This window comes from Myiozetetes cayanensis, unplaced genomic scaffold (genome assembly GCF_022539395.1).
Source record: "Myiozetetes cayanensis isolate MyiCay16 unplaced genomic scaffold, myiCay2020 scf39, whole genome shotgun sequence".
Lineage (NCBI taxonomy): Eukaryota > Metazoa > Chordata > Aves > Passeriformes > Tyrannidae > Myiozetetes > Myiozetetes cayanensis.
In genome coordinates, this window is record NW_026087620.1 from 684,631 (window position 1) to 706,954 (window position 22,324).

The 22,324-nt window shown below is 48.2% G+C and overlaps 1 protein-coding gene across 6 annotated transcripts in view; it reads right to left on the reverse strand.

Moving 5' to 3' along the window:
• The window catches only part of RAF1 (Raf-1 proto-oncogene, serine/threonine kinase), a 36,276-nt gene extending 29,380 nt beyond the window's left edge, over nucleotides 1-6,896 (reverse strand). For 5 of the 6 annotated variants that reach the window (XM_050328264.1, XM_050328262.1, XM_050328263.1 and 2 more), the window contains exon 1: nucleotides 6,805-6,896. In XM_050328264.1, the coding sequence (XP_050184221.1) occupies nucleotides 6,805-6,868 (64 nt within the window). In that variant the 5' untranslated portion in view covers nucleotides 6,869-6,896. The remainder of the gene's footprint in view (nucleotides 1-6,804) is intronic. The other variant, XM_050328266.1, reaches the window with a different exon arrangement.
• Between the last annotated feature and the right edge of the window lie 15,428 nt (nucleotides 6,897-22,324).

Sequence of the window (22,324 nt, forward strand, 5' to 3'; positions counted from 1 at the left end):
CGCGCTTCATTCTTGGGCCAACGTCAGCAGAAAGCTGCAGCCTCGCACCTCTGCTGCCTCTGCCGGCTGCAACCACTGCCAGCTGCTCCAGGGACTCCAAACACCGCCAAGGAACCTGCTCTGGCCCGACCCCCAGCCCCTGAGCGACCACAGCTCAGCTCCACAGGGTTCTCCACATAACAACAACAGCTATCCCACCGGGAACACAGAGCAGCGATCCCAGCGAGGAGCACTGCTGCTCCCACACACCCCTGCCCACAGCCTGAGTCCCACTGACACAGACTGTCCAGAGCAGGGATCCCAAACACTGCTGCTCCCACACACCCCACAGCCTGACTGAGTCCCACTGACACAGACTGTCCAGAGCAGGGATCCCAAACGCTGCTGCTCCCACACACCCCTGCCCACAGCCTGAGTCCCACTGACACAGACTGTCCAGAGCAGGGATCCCAAACACTGCTGCTCCCACACATCCCACAGCCTGACTGAGTCCCACTGACACAGACTGTCCAGAGCAGGGATCCCAAACACTGCTGCTCCCACACATCCCACAGCCTGACTGAGTCCCACTGACACAGACTGTCCAGAGCAGGGATCCCAAACACTGCTGCTCCCACACATCCCACAGCCTGACTCTGTTCCCCGTGGAATGAGCACCCTCCCGGCTCTGTGCCTGCTCACCCTGCAGATGAGTGACGGACACAGCTTTGCAAAGCCCCTGCACACGGAGACAGCGAGGGCAGAGCTAGACAAGAGCAGGGCCCCCTCTGCTCCGACACTTTTCTCCCTCATCTAAGGAAAACTGAATTATCATTCACATATTTAACTGCCCTTAAACCTGAAAGTGCTGGAATAATCAAGAGATGTTTCTGTTTGCACAGAAAGGCCCCTGTAGTGTTTGTCTCTGTGAAGAACTACAGACAGATCTCACGCAAATTCAAAAGTAGGAGAGTTGAGACACTTTGGCCATATTTAATGCATGAGTTTTACAACACAGGCTTTGCAAAAAAAACCCCAAATCCATTAAATTACAACAGAAATGCACAACAATATTTTACTAATAAATAAATTAATAAATTAAAATATTTTGATAGGGTTATGCAGTAGATTAGATCTGAAGGAATTCAAATTCTATCAAAAATTATCAAAATAAGGAAAATATTAACCCAACTGTAACCTTGGTATTAACTACTGCTAGATAAATTCTGAACTTCAGGAATCAAAAAAATAAGTTTTCTTTAGAATGTGAAGCTGAGGTTACATCCTATGTACCAAATATGATCAACTTTCATAGAAACTTAGCACACTTTCTACACCAAAGCTTAAAAACCACCAGATTGCTATGTATCAAAATACGCCTTTTGAAATGAAAGATCACTGGAGAGGTGATGATTACAGGCTCTCTCATCTCCACATAAAGTGGAATAAAAATCCCTCTTTTTCTTCTACAAGAAACCTTTTAGCTACGGTACTTTCTATGAAAATCACTTGGGAATAATGTAACTGGCATTTTTTGGGTAACAATAAATCAGGATTTTTTTTTTTAATTAAAATATGATTAACTGGTGTTTTTTCTTCCCAGCAACATTTCCACCACTGAAGCTTCCAATCTAATGGTCCTCCCTACATCTGCTGTATTACTGTGCAGGACTATCCCTCTGTACTCCTACATTTGTGGCACAATTCCATGCAAACCAAAGGGAGTACCTGCACCGTCACCTGTCTCACTGTGCTCCTTCAGTCTCACCAGGAAACTCTCCTGTAAAATCCCACATCTTATTCTTATTGTATCTTATTCTACACAAAGAAAATTAGAATAAATCCAAAGGAATAATTTACTCATCTGTCCCACAGGTGGCAAGTAAAGAGAGAGCAGTGCCTTTTGTGGTGTGCTAACAGACTGAAAAGAGCACTGGAAAATACTGAAAGGATGACCAGACTTTGAGCAAACCCTCTGAAATGACTGAGAACAGAACAAGAAAGCGGAATATCCAAAAACTAGCACCAGTTCCTGGCAGAGCTGCCAGGGACATACACTGGAAGCAATGACTGGCAAAATAAAAGACATGGCAGAAAAGGGAGCATTAGTCATGTTATAAGTTTTTCAATCTATAGAATCATAGAATATCCTGGGCTGGAAGGAGCCCATACCTTAAACGCTTTCCCATGATCTGAAGGTGTTAGAGACATCTTTCTTCTAGCTGGGCACTACCCTGCATCTCCCTCCTGCTGATCCCTCACAGCTCGCGGTTCCTAAAACCCCCCTTTTAAAACTCCAGCTTGTTCTGTTGTATGGAACAACAAAACTGATGGGGGCTCTGAGCCGTTTTTGAAAGTTGAAGCCCTGAGCCAGCCTTGATTAATCTGGTTAACCCCACGCCACACCCAGCTGCAGCCACTGAAACAACCTCCCTCTGCCTGGGAACTAAAAATACACCGAGGCTGCACTGCTCTGCCCCGATACTACGTGTCTGCATCGGAATGCCCCAGCAATCACCGCCCTCTCTGCAGCTGCCGGTCCCAAATGCAGCACTAACAATGCATCGGGGAGGGAGCACAGCCCCGGGCTCACCGCGGCACCTGCAGAGACACAGCCCGGAGCCGGCTCCCAAAGGAGCCCCCCAGCGGGAAAGGGGCTCCGGCAGGGAGCTGCGGACACCCCAGAGAACACCCACGGACACTGCCACGGGCACAGAGCACTGCACGGCTCTCTACAGCTGCTCTGCCTGAAGGGGAAGGACTGAGCTCTGATTTCCCTGCGCTCTGCTCCTTTCTGCGCTCGGGATGCATTTACAGTGTGCACAGCAGAGAGGCACGGCAGGCTCAGCTGCACCTGCAGACAAACCCACTGCACAATTCCAGCTTCTCCATGGGAAATCTCACCTCTGGAAAGGCTGGCATCCCCCACAAGCAAGCAAAACCCTCTGCAAAATACACACTTCAATCCCATGGACTACGCCGCTGAAAACCCTGAAAAAATATACTTGCTTATGTAAGCATTCTCCTTATTAATTGTCAGCTCTCATTCCTAGCTCTGGAGTCCCCCAGGAAAATGCTTTGCTCCTTTCCAAGTGCCTCCAGAAGGGCGCTTTGTTTACCCTCCTGTGCCGTTGCACTGCACCATTTCGGGACACGAGATGACCATACTCTATTAAACTGTAAAAGGTCAGTACACACTGCTGCAATAAAATCAACTTTGTGTAAAACAGATGACATTTCTAGTACAAACACAATATTCGAGTCACTCAGGGAATAAACGTGCGCCAGCTGCTTTTCAAAGCAAAATCCTTGTTTACAGAAACCCAGCTCACGCAGCAGGGCCAGCACAGCTCTGAGAATTCTTCACAGAACTGGGGCCAAAACAGACTTTCTCTGCAGGAAAGATAAGAACATCACTAAGCAGGGACTACCCATACAGATTAAGTTGTATCTGCTTCATGCTGTCTCAAAAGCCATGAGCTCACTGCTAAAATACCTTGTTAGTTGGTCATAGTTACCTGATTTCCCAGCATTGTATTAACTCCTCTTTCCATTAATTTCCAGAGCTGACCAAGTGTTTCCACCACCTCGTTGGACACCCAGTGGGTGTATTTCAGATCAGAACATACTGAAGGGTTTTGCATAAGCAATTACACAAAATCAATCAAAACTGGTCCAGTGTAGATGTAAACCTGTCTGTTTACAAATTCAACTTATGTGAAACCTTCAGGCTTAAATTACCAGTCTTGAAATTTGGCAAATCACAAGCTTCAATCTTGTTTTGAAGATTTTTTTGTTACTTCCCCAGGTAAAAATAATCTTGACTTCTGCAATGTGATGTTTTTATGAGAAATAGAAGGCTGACCTCTGCTTCTCTTCTGGTCCAGAAACTTGTTTCATACAAAGCAATAATACTTTCCAAGCACTTGTTTCAAGCTGAATTTGTATGGCAGTTTTGGAAATGCAGCTGCACGAGCCATGTGGGTTGTATCCCCTTATTCCAGCTGAGCAGGGAGGCACAGGCAGGAAGAACTGGACATTCCCACAGGCCGAGGAAGCCAAAGGATGGCAGAACTCTCAGCTCTCCATCAGCCAGAGCAGCACAGCACAAACCCCTGGTGTGCTGCAGGAGCACATTCCCAGCTAAGGAGCCCGAGGCAAAGCCTCCCTCAGGCCAAGGAGGCAGGACAAGCAACTTCAGAGCTGAGGCAGGAGGAGAAAACTCTGGGGGGTGTTGAAGTGAGGCAGCAGCAAAGATGGGGAAGCGACTGGAACACAGAAATCCAACAGCTCTGGGTTCCCAGCTCCTTTACAAGCAGCAGCTCTGAACTGAATCTTTGCAAACGAGGCAAAGCAGGGCTTTCTCCCTCAGCTCCTGCTTTCCCAACACTGAAGAAGGAGCCACACAAATAATCTGGGGGGAGGAGGGGAGTATATGTTCCAGAAGAAATTAGTGCTGATTTAGCTTACCAAGAAGTGCTGACCAATGATTTCTGTGGGTCATGTCTGTGGCTTATAAAATATGAGCTATTTTAATAAGTTGTAGTAAGTTCAGGCCCTGAGACAGCAGTGACTTCATACGTCATTTGAACAGAATGCGGTGGTGTTAAGAATAAAAAATAGGAAAGGGATTCAACTAAAAAAAATAAGTTTTTGATCTTCTTTAGAAAAAAAATAGCTATTTTCTCTGCTACTTCCAGATTTTCTTTCAAAGCAGGTTAGTCAGCAGTGTTGCACAATAAGTTGTCCAGTCCTGAAGATATTAGGTATGGCAAAAAACCATATGAAAAACACGTTCCAGGTTTCTGAAAGCACTGCTGCTCCAACCCAGCTATGCTGGTTCACTTCTGATTTAATAATCTAACACTAAATTGCTTACTACATTGACCATGCATTTCATGAACACACATCCAGATCCATACGTCTTTCAGGATAAACCGTAGCCCTAGGGTTTGCCTACAGAAAATGTTCATTAAGACAAACCAAATTAAAGCCACTTCCATTCTGAATGGGTGACCACAGCAGAGATTTAACTGAACTGCCTGAAATTAACTCTCCCATTCCCCACGTCAATCCTTCCTCCTGCAACAACACTGCAGACATATCCTAAACAACAAGGATACCCCTTCAAATTACACCCTGGATTGACACAATGCAGTGATACTTTAGTATCTGGAGCTGACTTTTCCAGAAGCACTAAAAGACATTTTAAAAGTCTTTTGTATCAAACTATTTTCAGATATTTTAAGCTGGTTTGGTTTTGGAGGAATCTGAGTTTTGCTCCACTATAGATCCTTGTTTTGCTCACCTGTGACAACCTACAGCTGCACCTGGGACACACACTGTGCTCCAGCAATCCCACTGCAGCTGGGGGTGGGGTCTCACTGTCCCAGCCGAGGTCCCTGTATTTATGGGTGTCACTTAAAGGCTAAGAAGGAAAAAGAGCCACACAGGCAGATTATCTCTGTGTGCAGTGAGACTGCAGATAAAGAGAGGCCAGAGCCAGCCCTGGCCCTGCAGGAATACCACTGCTACCTGGCACGGCTGGAACAGTTTAGGGAAAATTAGGACACGAAAGGATCTTCCTCCAGTTTGCAAATAGCTTTTTTTAACTGAATTTAAATCACAAAAAAACCCCAACACAAAATCAAGCAAGCAGCTCTAACCAAAGAATGCCTGAGCAGAAAGCTTTCGTTGTGCTGATACAACCTCAAGGCATTTTCCATTCCTGCTCCAGCAGCTTGTGGATCGCAGCGACAGGAGGGTCAGGGAGCCCCCTGGAAGAGCGGGAGGGACAAAGCTACAGCTGGACACGAGCAGGCCGGGCCAGCACAGGCTCCGCTGTGGGCAGGGCAGGCTCGGGGGGGCGGGATGCTCGTCCCACTGCCCATCGCCCTGGCAGGGCACGGCTCCAGGCGCTCCAAGTGCCCCCTGCCCATCCCCTGTGCACAGGGCACGGCTCCAGGGGGCGGGACACTCATCCTGCTGCTCTTCCCCTGGCCGTGGCACAGTCCCGCTGCGAGGGATCCCACTGCTCTGCCTGTCACAGGCGGGACAGGCTCCAGGTGTGCGGGGTGCTCATCCCCCCGCACAAGGCACGGCTCCAGCTGTGCGGGATGCTCATCCCCCCGCACAAGGCACGGCTCCAGCTGTGCGGGATGCTCATCCCCCCACACAAGGCACGGCTCCAGGTGTGCGGGGTGCTCATCCCCCCGCACAAGGCACGGCTCCAGCTGTGCGGGATGCTCATCCCCCCGCACAAGGCACGGCTCCAGCTGTGCGGGATGCTCATCCCCCCGCACAAGGCACGGCTCCAGGTGTCCCAGCTGCCCCCGCTCATGTCCTGCTCCGGCCGCGGCTGCTCCCCCGGGCCCCTCCGCTCCGCTGGCAGCCCGGCCGCATTCCCGGCCCCTCGGCCCCGCGCCCGCCCGGCCCCGCCGCTCCTCCCCGGGGCCTGTCGGGGCCGAGCCCGCCCGCCCTCAGGCCGGCCCAGGCTCAGCGCGCCCGGGCCGAGCGCCCCGCGGGAGGGGGGCCCGGGAGACAGGGAGCGGAGCTGTGTTCCGCTCGGCCCGGCGCTCCCGCCCGTACCCGGCCCGCCCGCAGCTGTGCCGGCTCGGCACTCCTCCTCCGTGCCCGTACCGGCCCGGCCGTGCCCGGCTCTCCCCGCCGTACCCGTACCTGTACCTGTGCCGGCCCGGTGCCCCAGCCGTGCCCGGCTCTCCCCGCCCGTTCCGTACCCGTGCCGGTGCCCCGGCCGTGCCCACCGGCCCGTACCCATCCCGTCCCGGCGCCCCGGGCCCTACCCGTGCCCATCCCGTCCCGTACCTGTGCCCGGCCCGGGCCGCGCTGGGCGCTCACAGAAAATGGCGGCCCCGCGCCCCGCAGACATTTATCCCCGCCCCGCCCGCTCGGCGCTCGCCGCACCGCCCTGCGCCGCTCGGCCCGCCCGCTCCGCCCCGGCCCGCCGGGGAGCCCCGAGCGCTCGATCGGCCCCGCCGCCATTTGGGAGCGGCGGAGGGAGGGGATGGGGAACGGGATTGTGAGGGGATGGGGAACGGGATCGTGAGGGGATGGGGGATCGTGAGGGGATGGGGGGATCGTGAGGGGATGGGGAACGGGATCGTGAGGGGATGGGGGGATCGTGAGGGGATGGGGGATCGTGAGGGGATGGGGGATCGTGAGGGGATGGGGAACGGGATCGTGAGGGATGGGGATCGTGAGGGATGGGGATCGTGAGGGATGGGGAACGGGATTGTGAGGGATGGGGGATCGTGAGGGGATGGGGGATCGTGAGGGGATGGGGAACGGGATCGTGAGGGGATGGGGAACAGGATCGTGAGGGGATGGGGGATCGTGAGGGGATGGGGGATCGTGAGGGATGGGGAGGATCGTGAGGGATGGGGATCGTGAGGGGATGGGGGATCGTGAGGGGATGGGGACGGGATCGTGAGGGGATGGGGAACAGGATCGTGAGGGGATGGGGAACGGATCGTGAGGGGATGGGGGATCGTGAGGGGATGGGGGATCGTGAGGGGATGGGGGATCGTGAGGGGATGGGGATCGTGAGGATGGGGATCGTGAGGGGATGGGGACGGGATCGTGAGGGGATGGGAACGGATCGTGAGGGATGGGAACGGATCGTGAGGGATGGGGATCGTGAGGGGATGGGGGACGGGATCGTGAGGGGATGGGGGACGGGATCGTGAGGGGATGGGGGGATCGTGAGGGAAGGGAGGGACGGGATACCGAGGGGATCCTGAGGGGATCCTGAGGGGATGGATCGTGAGGGTATGGGGGGATCCCGAGGGGATCCTGAGGGGATCCCGAGGGAATGGGGGTACGGGATCCCGAGGGGGTGCTCTGAGCGGGCAGCACTGCCGAGGGCGGCACTGCCAGGTTGGGGTGTGCGCTGCGGGGAACGCAGCGGAGGAGAAATTTTAAAAAAAAATAATTTATAAAAACACAGCGTGCGAGCTCTTTTCCTAGAGGAGACAGGGAACAGCTGTCAGGCAGCCATCCCCGTGTAACTCGGGGTCCGTGGAAAAGTTGGGGTACCAGAGGGCTCTGCTGGCTGGAACTCGCTCCCAGTGCTCCATGAATTCACTTGTTTTAGCTTTGAAAACGTCTGGCACAGCACATCAGATGGTGAGCGGGATTTATCGCCCCAAAACACAGCTCCAAGGACAGCCACTGCACAGGAAAGCATCTCTCCTAGAACTATTTTAAGGAGCATGCATGTTTGCATTTACAGTCATGTAAGTTCCATTAATGGGTAATTAAATAAGCATTTCTCTAAAAAGAGCCTCCAGCAAACTTCTCTCAGCCTTATTTGGGATTTCTCTACAGCAGAAGGTTTATTCTGATATAAACCAAGACCTGAGTGCAGCTAAAGTCACATTAACCTCACAGGGGCATAGCAAGGGCGAGGGAAAAACCAGCACTGCTGGGTTTGCCTCTCCTAAGCACCACATGAGGAAAAAAACCCCAAAACATGCAGAATCTTTAGGTACTGGTGCCCTCCAGGAAGAGGTGTGGGTGCCAAGTCACAGGAGATTGGAATGGGGGTGGCAGGCAGGAGCTCTGGAAGGCTGAAACACGAGTGTCTTTAGGTGTGATTCATTGTTTTATTCCCATATGTTCTGAAGTTACCACTTATTCCAGTGTAATAAAACCTTCAATTTAGAGGATATTGATAAAATACACATTTAAGCTTTATGTAGCACTCTTTCACAAGACAGACCACATGGAGATTTCAGCCTTGCTCTTAAAAAAAAAAGAGCTGCTCTTATTTTCCTCCTCCCCATTGCCCTGGGCTCAGACCTACCAAAAAAAACCAGAAAACCAAATCCAGACCAAGACAGTGCCTTGGGTACCAGAAATATTCACATGGCTTTGGACTAAGCAAATCCCTGTAACACGGTAGAGAGTAGTACAGACTTTAGAGAAACATGCAAAAGGATCTTAAAATATTGTAACATAAAATATAAGCACCTGCCATGAGGAGCTTAAAAAGAAAGGGGGAAAGGAAGGAGGGATGTTCACCTCAAGAAGAGGTGAATGTCTTTTGGCAAAGACTTTTCATAAGGTTTTAAACTTCTTTTAAAAGGGCAGAAGGATCATGGAACAAATAAACACAGGGCTGGAGGAAAGCAAGCCAAATTTCAGAGAGTCAAACAATGTGGCACATGCAAAGAAATACAATAATTACAAGAAATGAGAAGAAAAGCAAACAAAGCGATCAAAGAAACTGGAACATGGCAGCACTAACGTGGAAGGGAAGCAAAACTTGAACAGACTTTCCAAAATAAACTGAAAATTCTCCGTGTTCTTCCTGAGGCTGCCCTGGTTTGTGTTTGTGCTCGGATGGCTGATGTGTGAATGGCCAGGTTTGCACTTCCATTTGCCCAGGCACACCATCCTGTCTCACATTTGCACCCTCTGAGGTGTTTTCTGCCTGCACAAAAAGCAGCTTGAGGAGAGATCTGAAGGGGAATGGGAACCCTGGGGTCTGGGCCAGGCTGAGTTAGGACAGCAACCACTATCTTGAGCACCCTGCCTCGTGGCTGTATCCTGGGAATTCTTTCCCTTTCCTCCAGGGGGTATCTCAGGCAGGCGGAGCCATCCCAGCTGCCCAGACCCTGGGATGCTCACAACTGGAAAGGAGAGGGATGATCCCAGCGAGCAGAGCAGGAATTCTGGCTGCTGAGAAGGAGCTGGGAAAGTTAACCCTTTCCTCATTTGTGGGGGTTCAGTTTGCTCCGTGCAATATTCCTGAATTCCCAGCCCACTGAGCTGGCACTACTGGGGCTCTCCAGCAGTATCCAACAGCACATGGCAGAGCTGGGAGCCTCACAAGAACGAGCAGCAAGAATCAGGAGTGGACTGCTGGCTGGGGGAGAGGAGAAATGTATATCCACATTTTATTATGGAATTTGGGCTATCAAACCTTGCTCCCTGACTCCTCCAGCCAAGGATTACTGTACAGAACTTTGCCATTTTATCCAGAGTTCTTTCCTTGAGCCACAGTCCAGTCCTTGTCCTCCTGCATGCCAGTTTGATGTGTGCTACAAATCATTTTCCTGTTCTCCCTGAGATTTTATTTTTTTTATTAAGAGAACATTGCTTAGTTTAAGTCAAGTTACATGCAAAAGAAGTCCAGTGTACAGAGGCCATGAAGAAAGGGGCCTTGAACACAAGCATTTGCAAACAAAGAATCTCTAGTTTGTCATGATGATGCATAAACCATTTATATTTTGTCATTCAGCTGAAAGACTTTACCATTTGCCCTTGTCACTGAAGTGTTCAAAGAAGAGGGGTGGAAATAAAATTTATAGTCTGGGTTTTTTTCATGCACTGAGAATTCAAATTGCATAAATTACTTTATAACAACAGGACATATAAAGCTGTTAAGAATGAGTAAACTTGTTTTGCTGGAATGAAAACCATAGCACAGTCTGTTCACATTAATTATTTTTGCTGGTGTGTCCTGAAGAAATTCTCAACTTTTGAATTTATCCATATCCAGCTAAAAGTGGTTGCTGTTGGGCTGGCTGCAGTCCATGCCCCACCTGGTCATTGCTTCATTCTACATCTGAATTAAAGTTACTATCTTCATTTTTCCTCTTCTTCCTTCTCACTGCTTTAACTCTTTCATGTAAGAAACATATTTATCTAAAATCTTACCCTATTCCACAGAGGAATATTATAGCACTGTGTACTGAGAATAGCACAGCATGAAAAGAATGCTAGATTCATGTTTTATACATTTAGTATGGAAATGCTGACCTGATGGGTGCCACCTGCACAGGGAATAAAAAACTCAGCACTCTTGGAGAAAACAATTTAAAAATTAAAAACCTAGGCTACAATTTGTGTCTACTTGAGCAGTCATTCCTACCATAGAGACAATAAATACAGCACTTTGATTTATACATGTATTCTATTTTTGAAACCCAACCAGACTGGTTTATTGGGTTTATTTTGACTTTCTGAAAAAGTCTAACCACAATAAAATCTATTCCGAGCTAGGTAGGACAGTTTAAAAATAGCAAAGCAGAAACAACTCTTTCCTGACAAACATTTGAAGAACCTGAGCTGAACAGATAGTAAAAATATCCTGTGCAGCAGAGCAGTCACACCTGATCCTGAGCCACAGGAGGGACCGATCACCAGATCTGGGGGGACCTTGAGCTGTGCAGGATTTCCCCTGTGCATGGACAGCTTCTGGTGTGGGGACTGAGCTGTGTTCAGTGCTTGGGTCCTCTACAGTAGCTCATGTAATGATGTGCCTCAGGCTGGCAGGAGGGGACAGTTTTCTGTGAGGAGTCGTGAGTGGTGCATCAGCAGAGGTCAAACAGGAGGCTGTGTGTGCGTGCACATGCGTGTCAGACTATCTCTGAAAAATATTATACAAACTTTATCTTTCTTAAATCGTATTTGTCATGTTTCTTCATAAAAAGGACAAGCTGTTTTCTTTATAGCTCTGCTCTCCTGTTCATATGTTTGCTCTGTGCGCAGAAACACTCGCTCTGCTCTCCCTGACGTCACAGGGCTTTTATCCAGGGGAGATTTTGGAGACAAGGAACCCAAAGCAGCCCAGCCACTGCATCTGTCCAACTGCTATTCCCAGGTAACACCAGGCTAATCAGCATGTAGGTCTAGGGTTATACATCCCTGCACCATTCAAAGGCTCAGTGGAGGGAGCGAGAGGACAAATGAAAAGTCCATTTTAGCCACGTGCACACATTCCTGCACCAGGAGAGCTGGAACCCTCCCCTGCTGGGTTCTGTCAGAAAAATCTGTGCAAAGGAAGAGAAAAGGTCTCTGGCTTCCAGCACAAGCCAATTTATCCACTGTCTTTAAGTGCATCTCAGGCATTCAGATAAACAAAGATAGGTGATCAAAGGCTGCTTCCCTGTGGCAATGCAGCCGTGCCTGGGCCAGCTGGGATTTTGTGTCCTAGACAGCAATCTGTGGTAGAGGGGCCTGACAGTTCAAAATCGCGTTGCAGGCACAGAACTTCAGGAGCAGAGTGCTGATGTGACAGCAGGGAAGGGCTTTGTTCCTCAGCTGGGCTTGGTGTCCCTACAAGTGTGAGCTGAGCCAGGCAGGCTGGCACTGGGCAGTGCAGAGCTGGGCAGTGGTGATCAGGTTGATTATTTGCATCACCATCTGCTTTTGCTACAATAGAAAACTCAACCGTGATTAAAGCTGCTAATCCAGGGTAATGTTCATTTTGGTCTTATTTTTTGTCAGAACTTCTTTTAATTTCTTTCTGCAAGATAATAAAAAGCCAAAACAATGCTCTGAGCAAAACAAGTAAATGACTTGAGCAGTAATTAGGCAAGACATCAGGTCAAAGGAATGCAAACATACAGGTCTCTTGCTGCAGCTCATCAGAACCCCGGTGTGCTGCGTTAGGAGATTTGGTAAATCTCTCAGCAACTGCAGAGAAATGAGTGTTGACATGTCTGGCTGTACCTGAGTATTTTTAATGCTTTGGAGATATATATCTAATACTCAGATTTGTTCAGCTTAATTTATTCAGACATTCCTTAACTTCAAACCTATTTCTGGTGGAGACAGAAGCCTTGCACTGGCAACAAGTTATGTCAGCCTTTCTTCTGCCTTCCACAGAAACAGAACAGTGACATGAGAACTTCAGTAACTGCTGAGACGATTGCTGAGAACCCATTTCATCTGATCGTCGGGCCAAATAAATACCAAACAAAGCAAAGTCTAAGGCACCCTAAAGCCTTGTTTTTCACAAAGTGAGCACTGCTAACATCTCTGTGAGTCAGAGTAACTGGTCCTGTGGTCACATTCCAGCTTCTGGACAGCAAGTGACAAAAGGGTGTTTTTTCCCTTAACACATACAAGGTTGGATGGAGGGAAAGGAATAAGGATTTTCCTGTGGCCAGTGTGTAATGTGTGCTTACCTAGAATTCCAAGGGGGGCCTGATGGCCACAACACCCCCCTGTTAATTCTGACATACATGCCGTCCTACTCCCTGAATTCCAAGAGTGTTCCTTGCAGTGTCTCAGCCAGGGGTGCTCTCTGAGGCTTCTGGAATTGCAGTAAAGCCAAAGCTTTCCCCGGGGCAAGGAGGGTGGAACTCCACAGGCACCATCCCTGCCATCAAAGGAGGATCAGTGGCTGAGATCTCCCCAGGACACCCCTGACAGAGACACCTCTTTTAGGGCTGTCTTTGGAAAATGAACCAAGGGGGATTTGGGGATTTTTCCTCCTCTTGGGAAAGCCTTACTGCTGTGAATGAGGACCAGAATGACCAAAGAGATCTTATGCTGGTGGTGCACGAGGCCTTCAGCACTCTGGGGGTAAATTATCTGCCTTTTTGTAGCTTTCAGGGTAACGGACTTCAAAATCAGCTACTGTAACTAAATATTTGGGTGAAACAGTCAGTACACAGCAACAAATTATTTCCTCAAGTAAAGGGGTTTGCTTTATCAGGTTTTCAGGTAGAGTCATACTCTTGGCTGACAAGAATCAAGCAAAATAATTTGCCTTCTTTCCCCCCTCTCCCAAGGCTTCATTTAGCATTGAGTAACGTGCAGTCAGCTACATTTATCCTTAAATAAGTATTGATGATTATAGACACAGTTTGATCAAAATAAGAATGGCATTGTTATAAGCAAATTTCCATAATATTTCAAATATGATAGCTTATATATTATCATAAATTAAACATAAAATACTGTTTCACACCTTCTTTGTTTATATGTAGTAGAGTTCAGGATATTTCCATTAAAAACAAAGGTCTGACCTCAGATTTTTAGTGCTTTCATAGTAAAGCATATTCCTGAGATTGTTTCCTTTTATAACTCTGTGTATAATCACTGACTTCCCCCTTTAACTCCTACAGTTGTGCTGCCCTACCCATCTTCACAGAGCTCAGAGGTGCAGGGAGGCAAGATCCTGCAGGAACTCTGAGATGGGGGATAAAAACCCAGCAGAAGTCCAAGAGTTGCTTATAATACATCATAGACTGATTTAGTTCAATACAGGTCATGTAATTCACTTAATTTAACTGAAACACTTGGAAAATCCTGGTTTCTCTGAGGGATAGGAAATAGACTCCAGTGATTAAAGTGATTTGGTTGGTGTTCCTGGTAGCTTTTTGGTGCTTGTTTTTGCAGGAAGTTCCAAATTCTCCGAGGAAAGCTCCAAGCTGCCTGTGTGTCTTTGTGATTAATGGAAAGAATTCCCACAAAATATGCCACTGCTGGGCACTGATAGGGAACAATAAATAACAAAACAGGCAGGAGGGAGGAATCACCGAGGCCCCTTTGCCATAAAATAGCTTTTCCTAGAGGAAAGTGGAACTGCTGCAGGAGAACTCCCATGAAACCTCTGGGATGATGCTTTGCCCAGGGAGCCTACTCTGGGATTTGGCAAGAAGCCAGCATGCCCAAATTACCTTGGCTTTGCAGTTCGGTTCTTGATAAGAAAGCACCACTTGGAAGTTGCTGGAACTGTATAATTTACTATTCCTGAGTAAATGGGATTGTTCTACTGTGGCAGAAACCTGTGCAGGCTTTAAAAAAGATACTTAAAAAATTAATGCTTATAAAAGAAGACCTGACAAGGATATAAAATCCTAGGTAGCCAAAGTTGAGCAGTACTATAAATAATCCTTTATGCAGGTATTTTTTACTACCTATGAAAACAGGTAGTTTTCCCATTGAATACTGCGTTCCAGGAATAGCAGTTCCAAGGAAACTTTTATCACAGAAGGAGAGAATATGTAATTACTCTTTCACAATAACCGTAGAAAACTTTCAAAGCAATAAACCATATAAATACTATTCTTACCACAGCCATTTACTACAGGCAGTGGCAGCCCTGGTCTCCATCAGCCTTTGAAAACCCAGGAATGCCATCAGGACTGTCAGTGTGTCACGCTGAGGCTGCTGATGCCACACGGGCTGCTTTCATTTACATCAACATCTCTCTTCAATCAGCCTAAACCGCTTTATTTTTAAGCTTATCCCTCAACTTGTTCTTGGGATTTCTCAGGGATATTCCACGCGGGAACAAACAGCCAGAGAGGGTCCCTGTCCTCGGGAGCCCCAAATCCCCCGTGCCTCCTGCCCCTGCCCTCCCTCCCTGCTGCGGCATCGGGAATGTGTGCCACCAGGGAGCTTCCCGCCGGGAATGCCAGCTCCAGGCAGGCACCTTCCCTCCGGGAATGCCAGCTCCAGGCAGGCACCTTCCTCCGGGAATGCCAGCCCCACTCAGCTACTCATGATTAGGAGATTGCAGGGGGTTGGGGGTGGGGGGAGATGCGATTCATAGAAGCTCCAGAATGAAGCGAAAAAAGTTTGGCAAATTATTCTCACTCGCTGTCAGACAGATTGACTGAGTCAGCCTTCGTATTTCGTTAGAGAACTTTCGGTTTTGGGCTGGATTTGCAGGCACTTCCCCTCGCAGCAGGAGCAGGGTGAGCACCGACCCCGTCACATGCGATGTGCTCCGAGCCGGTCACACCGAGAGCGCGGACGAGCAGCTCACGGCTCCTGCCAGAGGTTCGAGTTCCTCAGTGCCCCAGAGCGTTTGTCACAGGGAGAAACCAAGCCCTGTGAGTTTTCTGCTGTGTGAACAAAGGGCAGGAGCACTGCTGTGCTGGGGGGCTCGGGTGCAGTGTCACGGTCCCTGCCACTCTCATTACACCCTGCTGCCCTCTCCCCTCGCAGCCCCAGCCGCTGTTCGTGCCCCCCTCACACGGATCGAGCCGTGACGCTGCAGGGTGAGTCAGGGCTGGATGTTTTCATGACTAATCTCACAATCCCAGAGCTTCTTGAGCGAGGCCAGGGAAGGAGCAGGAAGGCTGGGCCGTGCAGGGACTGGAATCTCCCCATTTGGCAGCACTTCCAGAGCCAGTTCTTTGCTGGGAGAAGCTGCAGCCCGAGCAGCTGGAGCTCTGTGATCCCAGAAAGGGCATCTTTTGCATATGCAAAGCGTATCTCCAAAGCCATTCCTGCTGACTCAGCTGTTTGTCAGGCTGACATGAGCAATGTGATCACACACAGTCAGATCTGAAGCTCTTGAATGCTTTTTTTGGTCTATTGTTCAAAAATTCTACATGCATTATAATGAATTTACCTCTTACTCTGCAGGTGTTACCTGGTTTGAAGAAAGCCCATATGACTCCTTCAAAAGGTTATAAAAACCCAACAACAGCACTAAATAGGAAGGCGAGAAAGTTTGCTGATAAACATCATTTTTCAAGATACTTGAGACTAAAAGACAGACACTGAAAAAGCACAATATTAGATTATGAAATAGTAGATTACATCTTATGCAAGTGGATGCAAAGCAACAGTCTGGCCAAAGACAGCCCACATGGTGTGTTATCAGTCAGGGGTTCTGCTTCAGCTCTTGCCAACCAGACAGAGAGATGTGGGATTTACAGGGCACAATTCCCCAAAAACACCAGCCCGGGGCTCAGCAACAGTTAGAACAAGAAACAAGGTCAGGAATTTCGGATGAGAGATGAGAACGAGGCAGAGGAGAGTATTTACTGCACTGCACAAATGGAGGAGGTGCCCACACTTTGAACACAGCACACAGGTCTGTCCCTGGGCCACAAAATGTGCCACAAAATCAAGAGGAGCAGCAAAGAGCAGCAGGGGTTTGCAGAGATATAAAGCAGCTTCTCCCTGCATTAGGACTCTTCAGCTGGGGAGAGGATGATAGAAAAAATAAAAGTTATTTTCATAGGACAAATACCTCTCTGTGTCTAGATAGTTACCTCCTAGGGACTAAGAAGATTTGAGTAAGAATTAGGCAAACGCAGACAGCAGGAACTCTGCTGGGTATTTGTAGGCATTGCCTATCAAAGCACCACAAATCCAGGGATGGACGAGCAGGAAAAGTGCTGTAAACAAACTGGAAGGTGTTTTCCCCTGCTGTGACCTCCAGTGTTGTTCTGATCAATGAAAGGTTTTCCTGAATTAGAGGCCAGTTTTCTGTTTCTGTGCATTTTCTGTGCATTCTGTGCCTTTTGGGATTTGTGTTCACCTTGCTATGATTTTATATTTTAAACACTAGAGCCTTTTTTTTTTTTAATTAAAGTCAGTAGATTATGTTGAGCCTCTAAAATAGCATCTTTAAGCTCTAAACCAGATTTCAATTTACAAGCATCTCTGAAATATTAAACTGCTGATTTTAATGTTTTACTATATGCAGCAAGAACATGAAGTGTTATAGAAATATGCAGAAAAACCCCACCAAAGAGGTACATTTATAGTTGGTTTTAAATTAGTTTCTCCTTTTATAAAATGCAGCCAGTATTACAGAAATATTATCACAGTTTGTCACTTTTAAGTGACAGCATCTCAGCTGAGCAATTCCAAGGCATTTTCATCCCTATCCTATCTCTGCTCTGGGCTGATCTGGCTGTGCTTGATTCCCATCCTGCCAGAGTGGTTGATCCTTTCCTTAGTCCAGCAGTCTCCAAAATGTGCCCCAAGAGCAGGTCTGGCTGATCTCAGGCAGCCCAGGCAGAACGAGGGATCCATCCCTGCCATGCGTCACTGACAGTGGAAATCACGGGCAGCTCCAAATCTGAAAAGTATCTGGGCCACAAGATTTAGATCCAGATCTATTCTGCAGATGTTCCACAGTTATCAGAACGCTGATCTGCTAATCCAGGACAGCCTGGGCTCTTCAGAGCTGTTGTGGCTCAGCTCTGGTGCTGCTCTCGTTCCCTCCCAGCACCCTGCAGAGTGAGGGATTGCTGGGCCTGAGCTTTGTCTCATTAGGTGGGAGAAATACACGGTTGTTTCTCCAGCACCCAGAAACCAGAGGGGAAAAAACAGCAATGTGGCATAAAAATACTTTTAAAAGTTTTCAAAGCGAAGCAGAAAAAGCAGCTGGTTTAATTTGCAGGGTTAAAAAGCTGCCCTGTGTTTACAAAAATCCTACAAATGACTTGAAAATCCTTGACAGGTACTAAAGGATTAAAGAAATATCTGGGGTGTTATAAGGTGAGTAAAAGTGCATAGAATATATCAAATGATGGTGGACTCAGAGCTTTTATTTACATATAACACTTGGCAAAACAAAGCACCATGAAAGGGTGCAACATGTTTTTAAAAAGCAAGTTTAAAGCACACAGGATTGTCATCCCAGATTTCTCACAAAAAAGTAAGTAAGTAAATAAGTGAGGAAAAAAAACCAGAATGGGAATGGGGAGAGGAAAGAGAAATAATATTTTCCCAAGCAGGTATTCTGGAAATCAGAGCAGGCTCCACCCAACATGGCAAACAGACAGCTTACAGAAACCAGGCTCCAAAGAGAAGTAACAGGAGGAACTCTGCAGTCAAAAAATACAGAAGTTCCCGAAATAAATAAATGTTGTGTGTTAAAATTTACCATCATGCTGGTTCTAGGAACTCAGTGATATCACCACAGGCTACAGAAATAGCCCCCGAAGGAAGGAGTCACATGGGGTGATGTAATGTGAACATGGAAGAAATCCTTACTTTTTTTCACCTGAAAAAAATTACATCCAGCCAAACTCTAGGAAAAAAACCAAAACAACCAGCCTGCACTGCCATTCCCACAGTAATGCACTCCAGGATAATGTTTTCCAAAGTCTGGAGTATAAAACTATAACCCTAAAATAATTCTAAGGAAGCCAGAAAAAAAACCAAAAACAAAACCAACAACTTTAGAGACTTCCAATAGGAAATACTGGAAAACACCCCAGTGCTGAGCTGTGAATGGGTGAAGAAAATTAATAGCTGTACACACTGGTGGCAGCAAAGAGCATCATTCCATATGCCCTGGTGCCTGAGATCATGGGCCAAGGGGATATCTCAAACCACAGGAGACAACTCTTGCTCCTTCCAGCATGGAATGTGGCCAGAAAAGGAAAGAAAACAAAGTTTGACAATCTCCTTTAGGAAAAAAAACAAACAAAAAAGTGGCCCTGCTAGGAGCTGCACATGACTCACCAGCTCCATCTTTTAGAACTGCTCTTGGGTTTAAATTAGCCCAGGAATTGATTCTGCATTGTTTTTAATTTTGACCACATCATAACACCAGTGAGGAACTCAGCAACAGCCTCACTTGGCTTTGGAGCCTGTCAGAGCTCCTGGTTGGTGAAGTCACTCATTGTCCAGCCCCACTAATTCCAGTTTTCTCTTCTAGAGTGACTGAATATTCAAGTGTGATGCTTCGTGCCATCTAATTCTCTTCAAAGATCTACGTGTTAATAAGGAAATAATGTGGTTTTAAGATAAAATGTACAATAGAAATATATAGAACAATATCATGGCAAATTTCAGATGATAATGAGCAACAACTACAAAGGCTTTGGGTTTAAAGCAGTGAAGGGCTCAAATACAGGAGAGACTCCAGTCACTCAGGTGAGTAACTGAAATCTATGTAAGCAGATTTTAAATGTTTCACTGGCTCTAAGTGAAATGCAAGAGAGAGATTTTCAAGAATGCCAGAATTACTTTGTTATGATAGTGGGAATCAGCTGGAGAAACGTGTGGAGCAGCAAGGCAGGAACAAGGAACACCTTCCTTTAGCCACACCTGTGGCTTCAAAAGCACCAAACCAAACCTGGGAGATTCCACTGAAAAAAGTGCAAGGATCAGCCCTGTCCCCCGGGAAGGCTCATTTGTTTCTTGTCCCTCGCTGTCCCCGGCAGATGAGGGGGTTTGGCCATCATTTCCCCCATCCGGGGTGTAAATGGCACTGCAGAGCTGTCCCCCCAGCCCTCGCTCGGTGAGCTCCGTGCTGTCCTCACCGGGCTGCTGCTCCCAAGGGACAGCCAAGGAAACCCGCCCGGCACAGCCTCCTGTCCTGTCCTGTCCTGTCCTGTCCTGTTCGGGCTGAAATCCCGAGTGGAGCTTCCCAGATCCTCCCAAGACCGATGCCCACCCTCCCATGACTCAAGGCGGTCACAGGACGTGGTGACAGGGGAGGAATTGCCAGTTCTGCTGCGAGTTTTGCACATGCCGTGTGTGTGAAGGGCTCTGAGGAGCCCCCTCCGGAGCAGCTCCCACACAGGACCCCAGCCCTTCCGTGGGCTGCCCACCCAGCCACCCACCCACCCACGGTTGGAACGTGCTCCCGCCACGCCCAGAGCAGCGCCCGGAGCTCCGGAGAGCTGGGAGGTCAGGAAAGCTGCAAAGGCATCTCAGGGGGTGTCTTGTGAGACACCAGAGACAGGTAAAGCCTCCAGATTCCCCCCTTGCTCCTTGTCCTTGCTTTCCACTCCCCGGCTCAGTGGGGAAGGGGGAAGCAAAGACAACCAAACATCGTAAGGATCTGGGTATTGCTGTGATGAGAGCTCAGGTCTAATGTTTTGGAACACATTTGGAAATGCTTTCTTCAGTAGGGGTCCATACAGGTTACTGATGCATCAATCTCTGTCCTTGAAGTGGAAACAGGCACATTTCCCTTGGTCTTTTCAACACTTCCTACTGTTGCACCATCTGTAAAATCTCACATGTCTACCTAGGAAAAGTTCCCCTTGCAGCATAAACAGTCTGCTTTTGTTGTCCAAAACATAAACAGAACCAAAATGAGGAGTTCCTCACTTCCCAGCATACTGAGATGGCATTATAATGCTGTGAACGTTGCCCTTCCCTGGCCAGCAGCCCTGTCTGCCCCATGGCCTGGGAAAGGAGGGCAGTGAACACTCAGGCCATGTTGCAGTAGTTAGAGACCCTCTGACACTATTTTATAGAGGCTATTTGATCCAAAATTGTGAGTGTCTGAAAAGTATGAAATGCAAATGCCATCACAAAGGAGCAAGCTCCCCAGAGAACAAGGCGATGGCCACTTCAGCTCCCAGCTGTCCTGGGACAGGCAGTTTTCTCTTCTTAGGCTCATCTTTAATGGGAAGGACAATTAAACACCATTGAGGTACAACAATGAACACCAAGTAGTATTGCTTCCAAATCTATTTTTGAAAATGTATGAAGATTCCCAGTAGCAAGTTCAAAATAAAGGGTTACGTTTATCTTGAATTTATCTTGAACTCTCTGGCCCCATACAAGTTTTTCTTTGCATTAAGCTCTGACCTCCCAAAGCCAGGTGTTTAATTCTGCAAAGGGAAATTCTCCCCTGTATCCTTAGTACTGTGACTCATCCCTGATATAACCTTGTCTCCCTTGAACAAATGATATTCCCTGACTAATCCTTTGAACTCTGGCAGTGAGTGGTGTTGATTCTCCTGATCATGCCGGGCAGAGAATGATTCTGTTCTGTGATCCAGCCCTTCTTTTGGAAATCCAGCAGCTCCAGCTCACACCATTTTGAGCCCTGTCTGTGGAAACCTCCTTGGCCTCCCTGCCATCCCCATCTGCTGGGATCCAGGTCCTCGTGCACGTGGACCTTGCTTTCTTTCAGTACTGGATACGATTCTTTTGCAGCTGATTTTAAATGGGACACAGAATCCTGACTGCAGCCTTTATAGGAAGGGGAGAAGCAGAGAGTACCCAGAGCTGCAGGCCAGCCCTCAGCCCTTCTCCCTGTCCCTCCTGCAGCCAGCTCTGCTCTCCCTCTCAGCGTGGGCAGGGGTGAAGAACACTGGGATTCCTGGAGAACTCCAGCCTGTGGTGGAGGCAGGTGCTCCCTGCAGCCCTCGAGGAACAGAAATGGAAATAAGGGCAGGCGTAAATAGGGCCAGCAAGTGAGAGCTGCTCCTGGTGCTGTGGGGCGTCCTCAGAGGGACTGAGGGGTGGTGCTGGCAGGCTGTGCCATCAGGCAGCTCCAGGAGTGCCTGCAGCCCAAGGAGGTGGCATTCCCTGAGTGGGGAGAGCAGGCAGAGCTGCAGACACAACAGAAACAAATACACACACACTCACACCCTCCCTAGGCTTCTCCTGGCTTTGTTGTTGCTGTGGGGGAAGTTTTCTTCCTCGGGATATTTGGAGATCCAGCCTGTGCTTTTTTTGAGGTTAATTTTGCAATGCCAGCAGCAGATTTTATAGTGGAGGGTGTTCTGCAGCTATTCAGCACTGAGAGCCTACACACAGCTATCCACCAAAAATAAAAAAAGGAGATTTAATTTCTTCTTTTTAAGGATGTCTCCAAGAGTAGACCATGATGGGAAATGGGAAGATGATCCATCCTATCACTAAGCATACTAGAGAGGAGGAATCTGGCCTTTTAGATCCTACTTAGTAAAAAGGGAACAGTGCTGGGAGAGAAAGACCTAGCTGAGAACCCTTGAGAAATGAGGCTTGCTGTGCTGCTGGATACAAAAGACTCAATCAAAAGATGCTTCTGCTTTAAAGAAAGTTTCATTCCTTTTACTACTTTTCTCTGAAAGGAGAAATCCAGACTGATTTAAGCTGT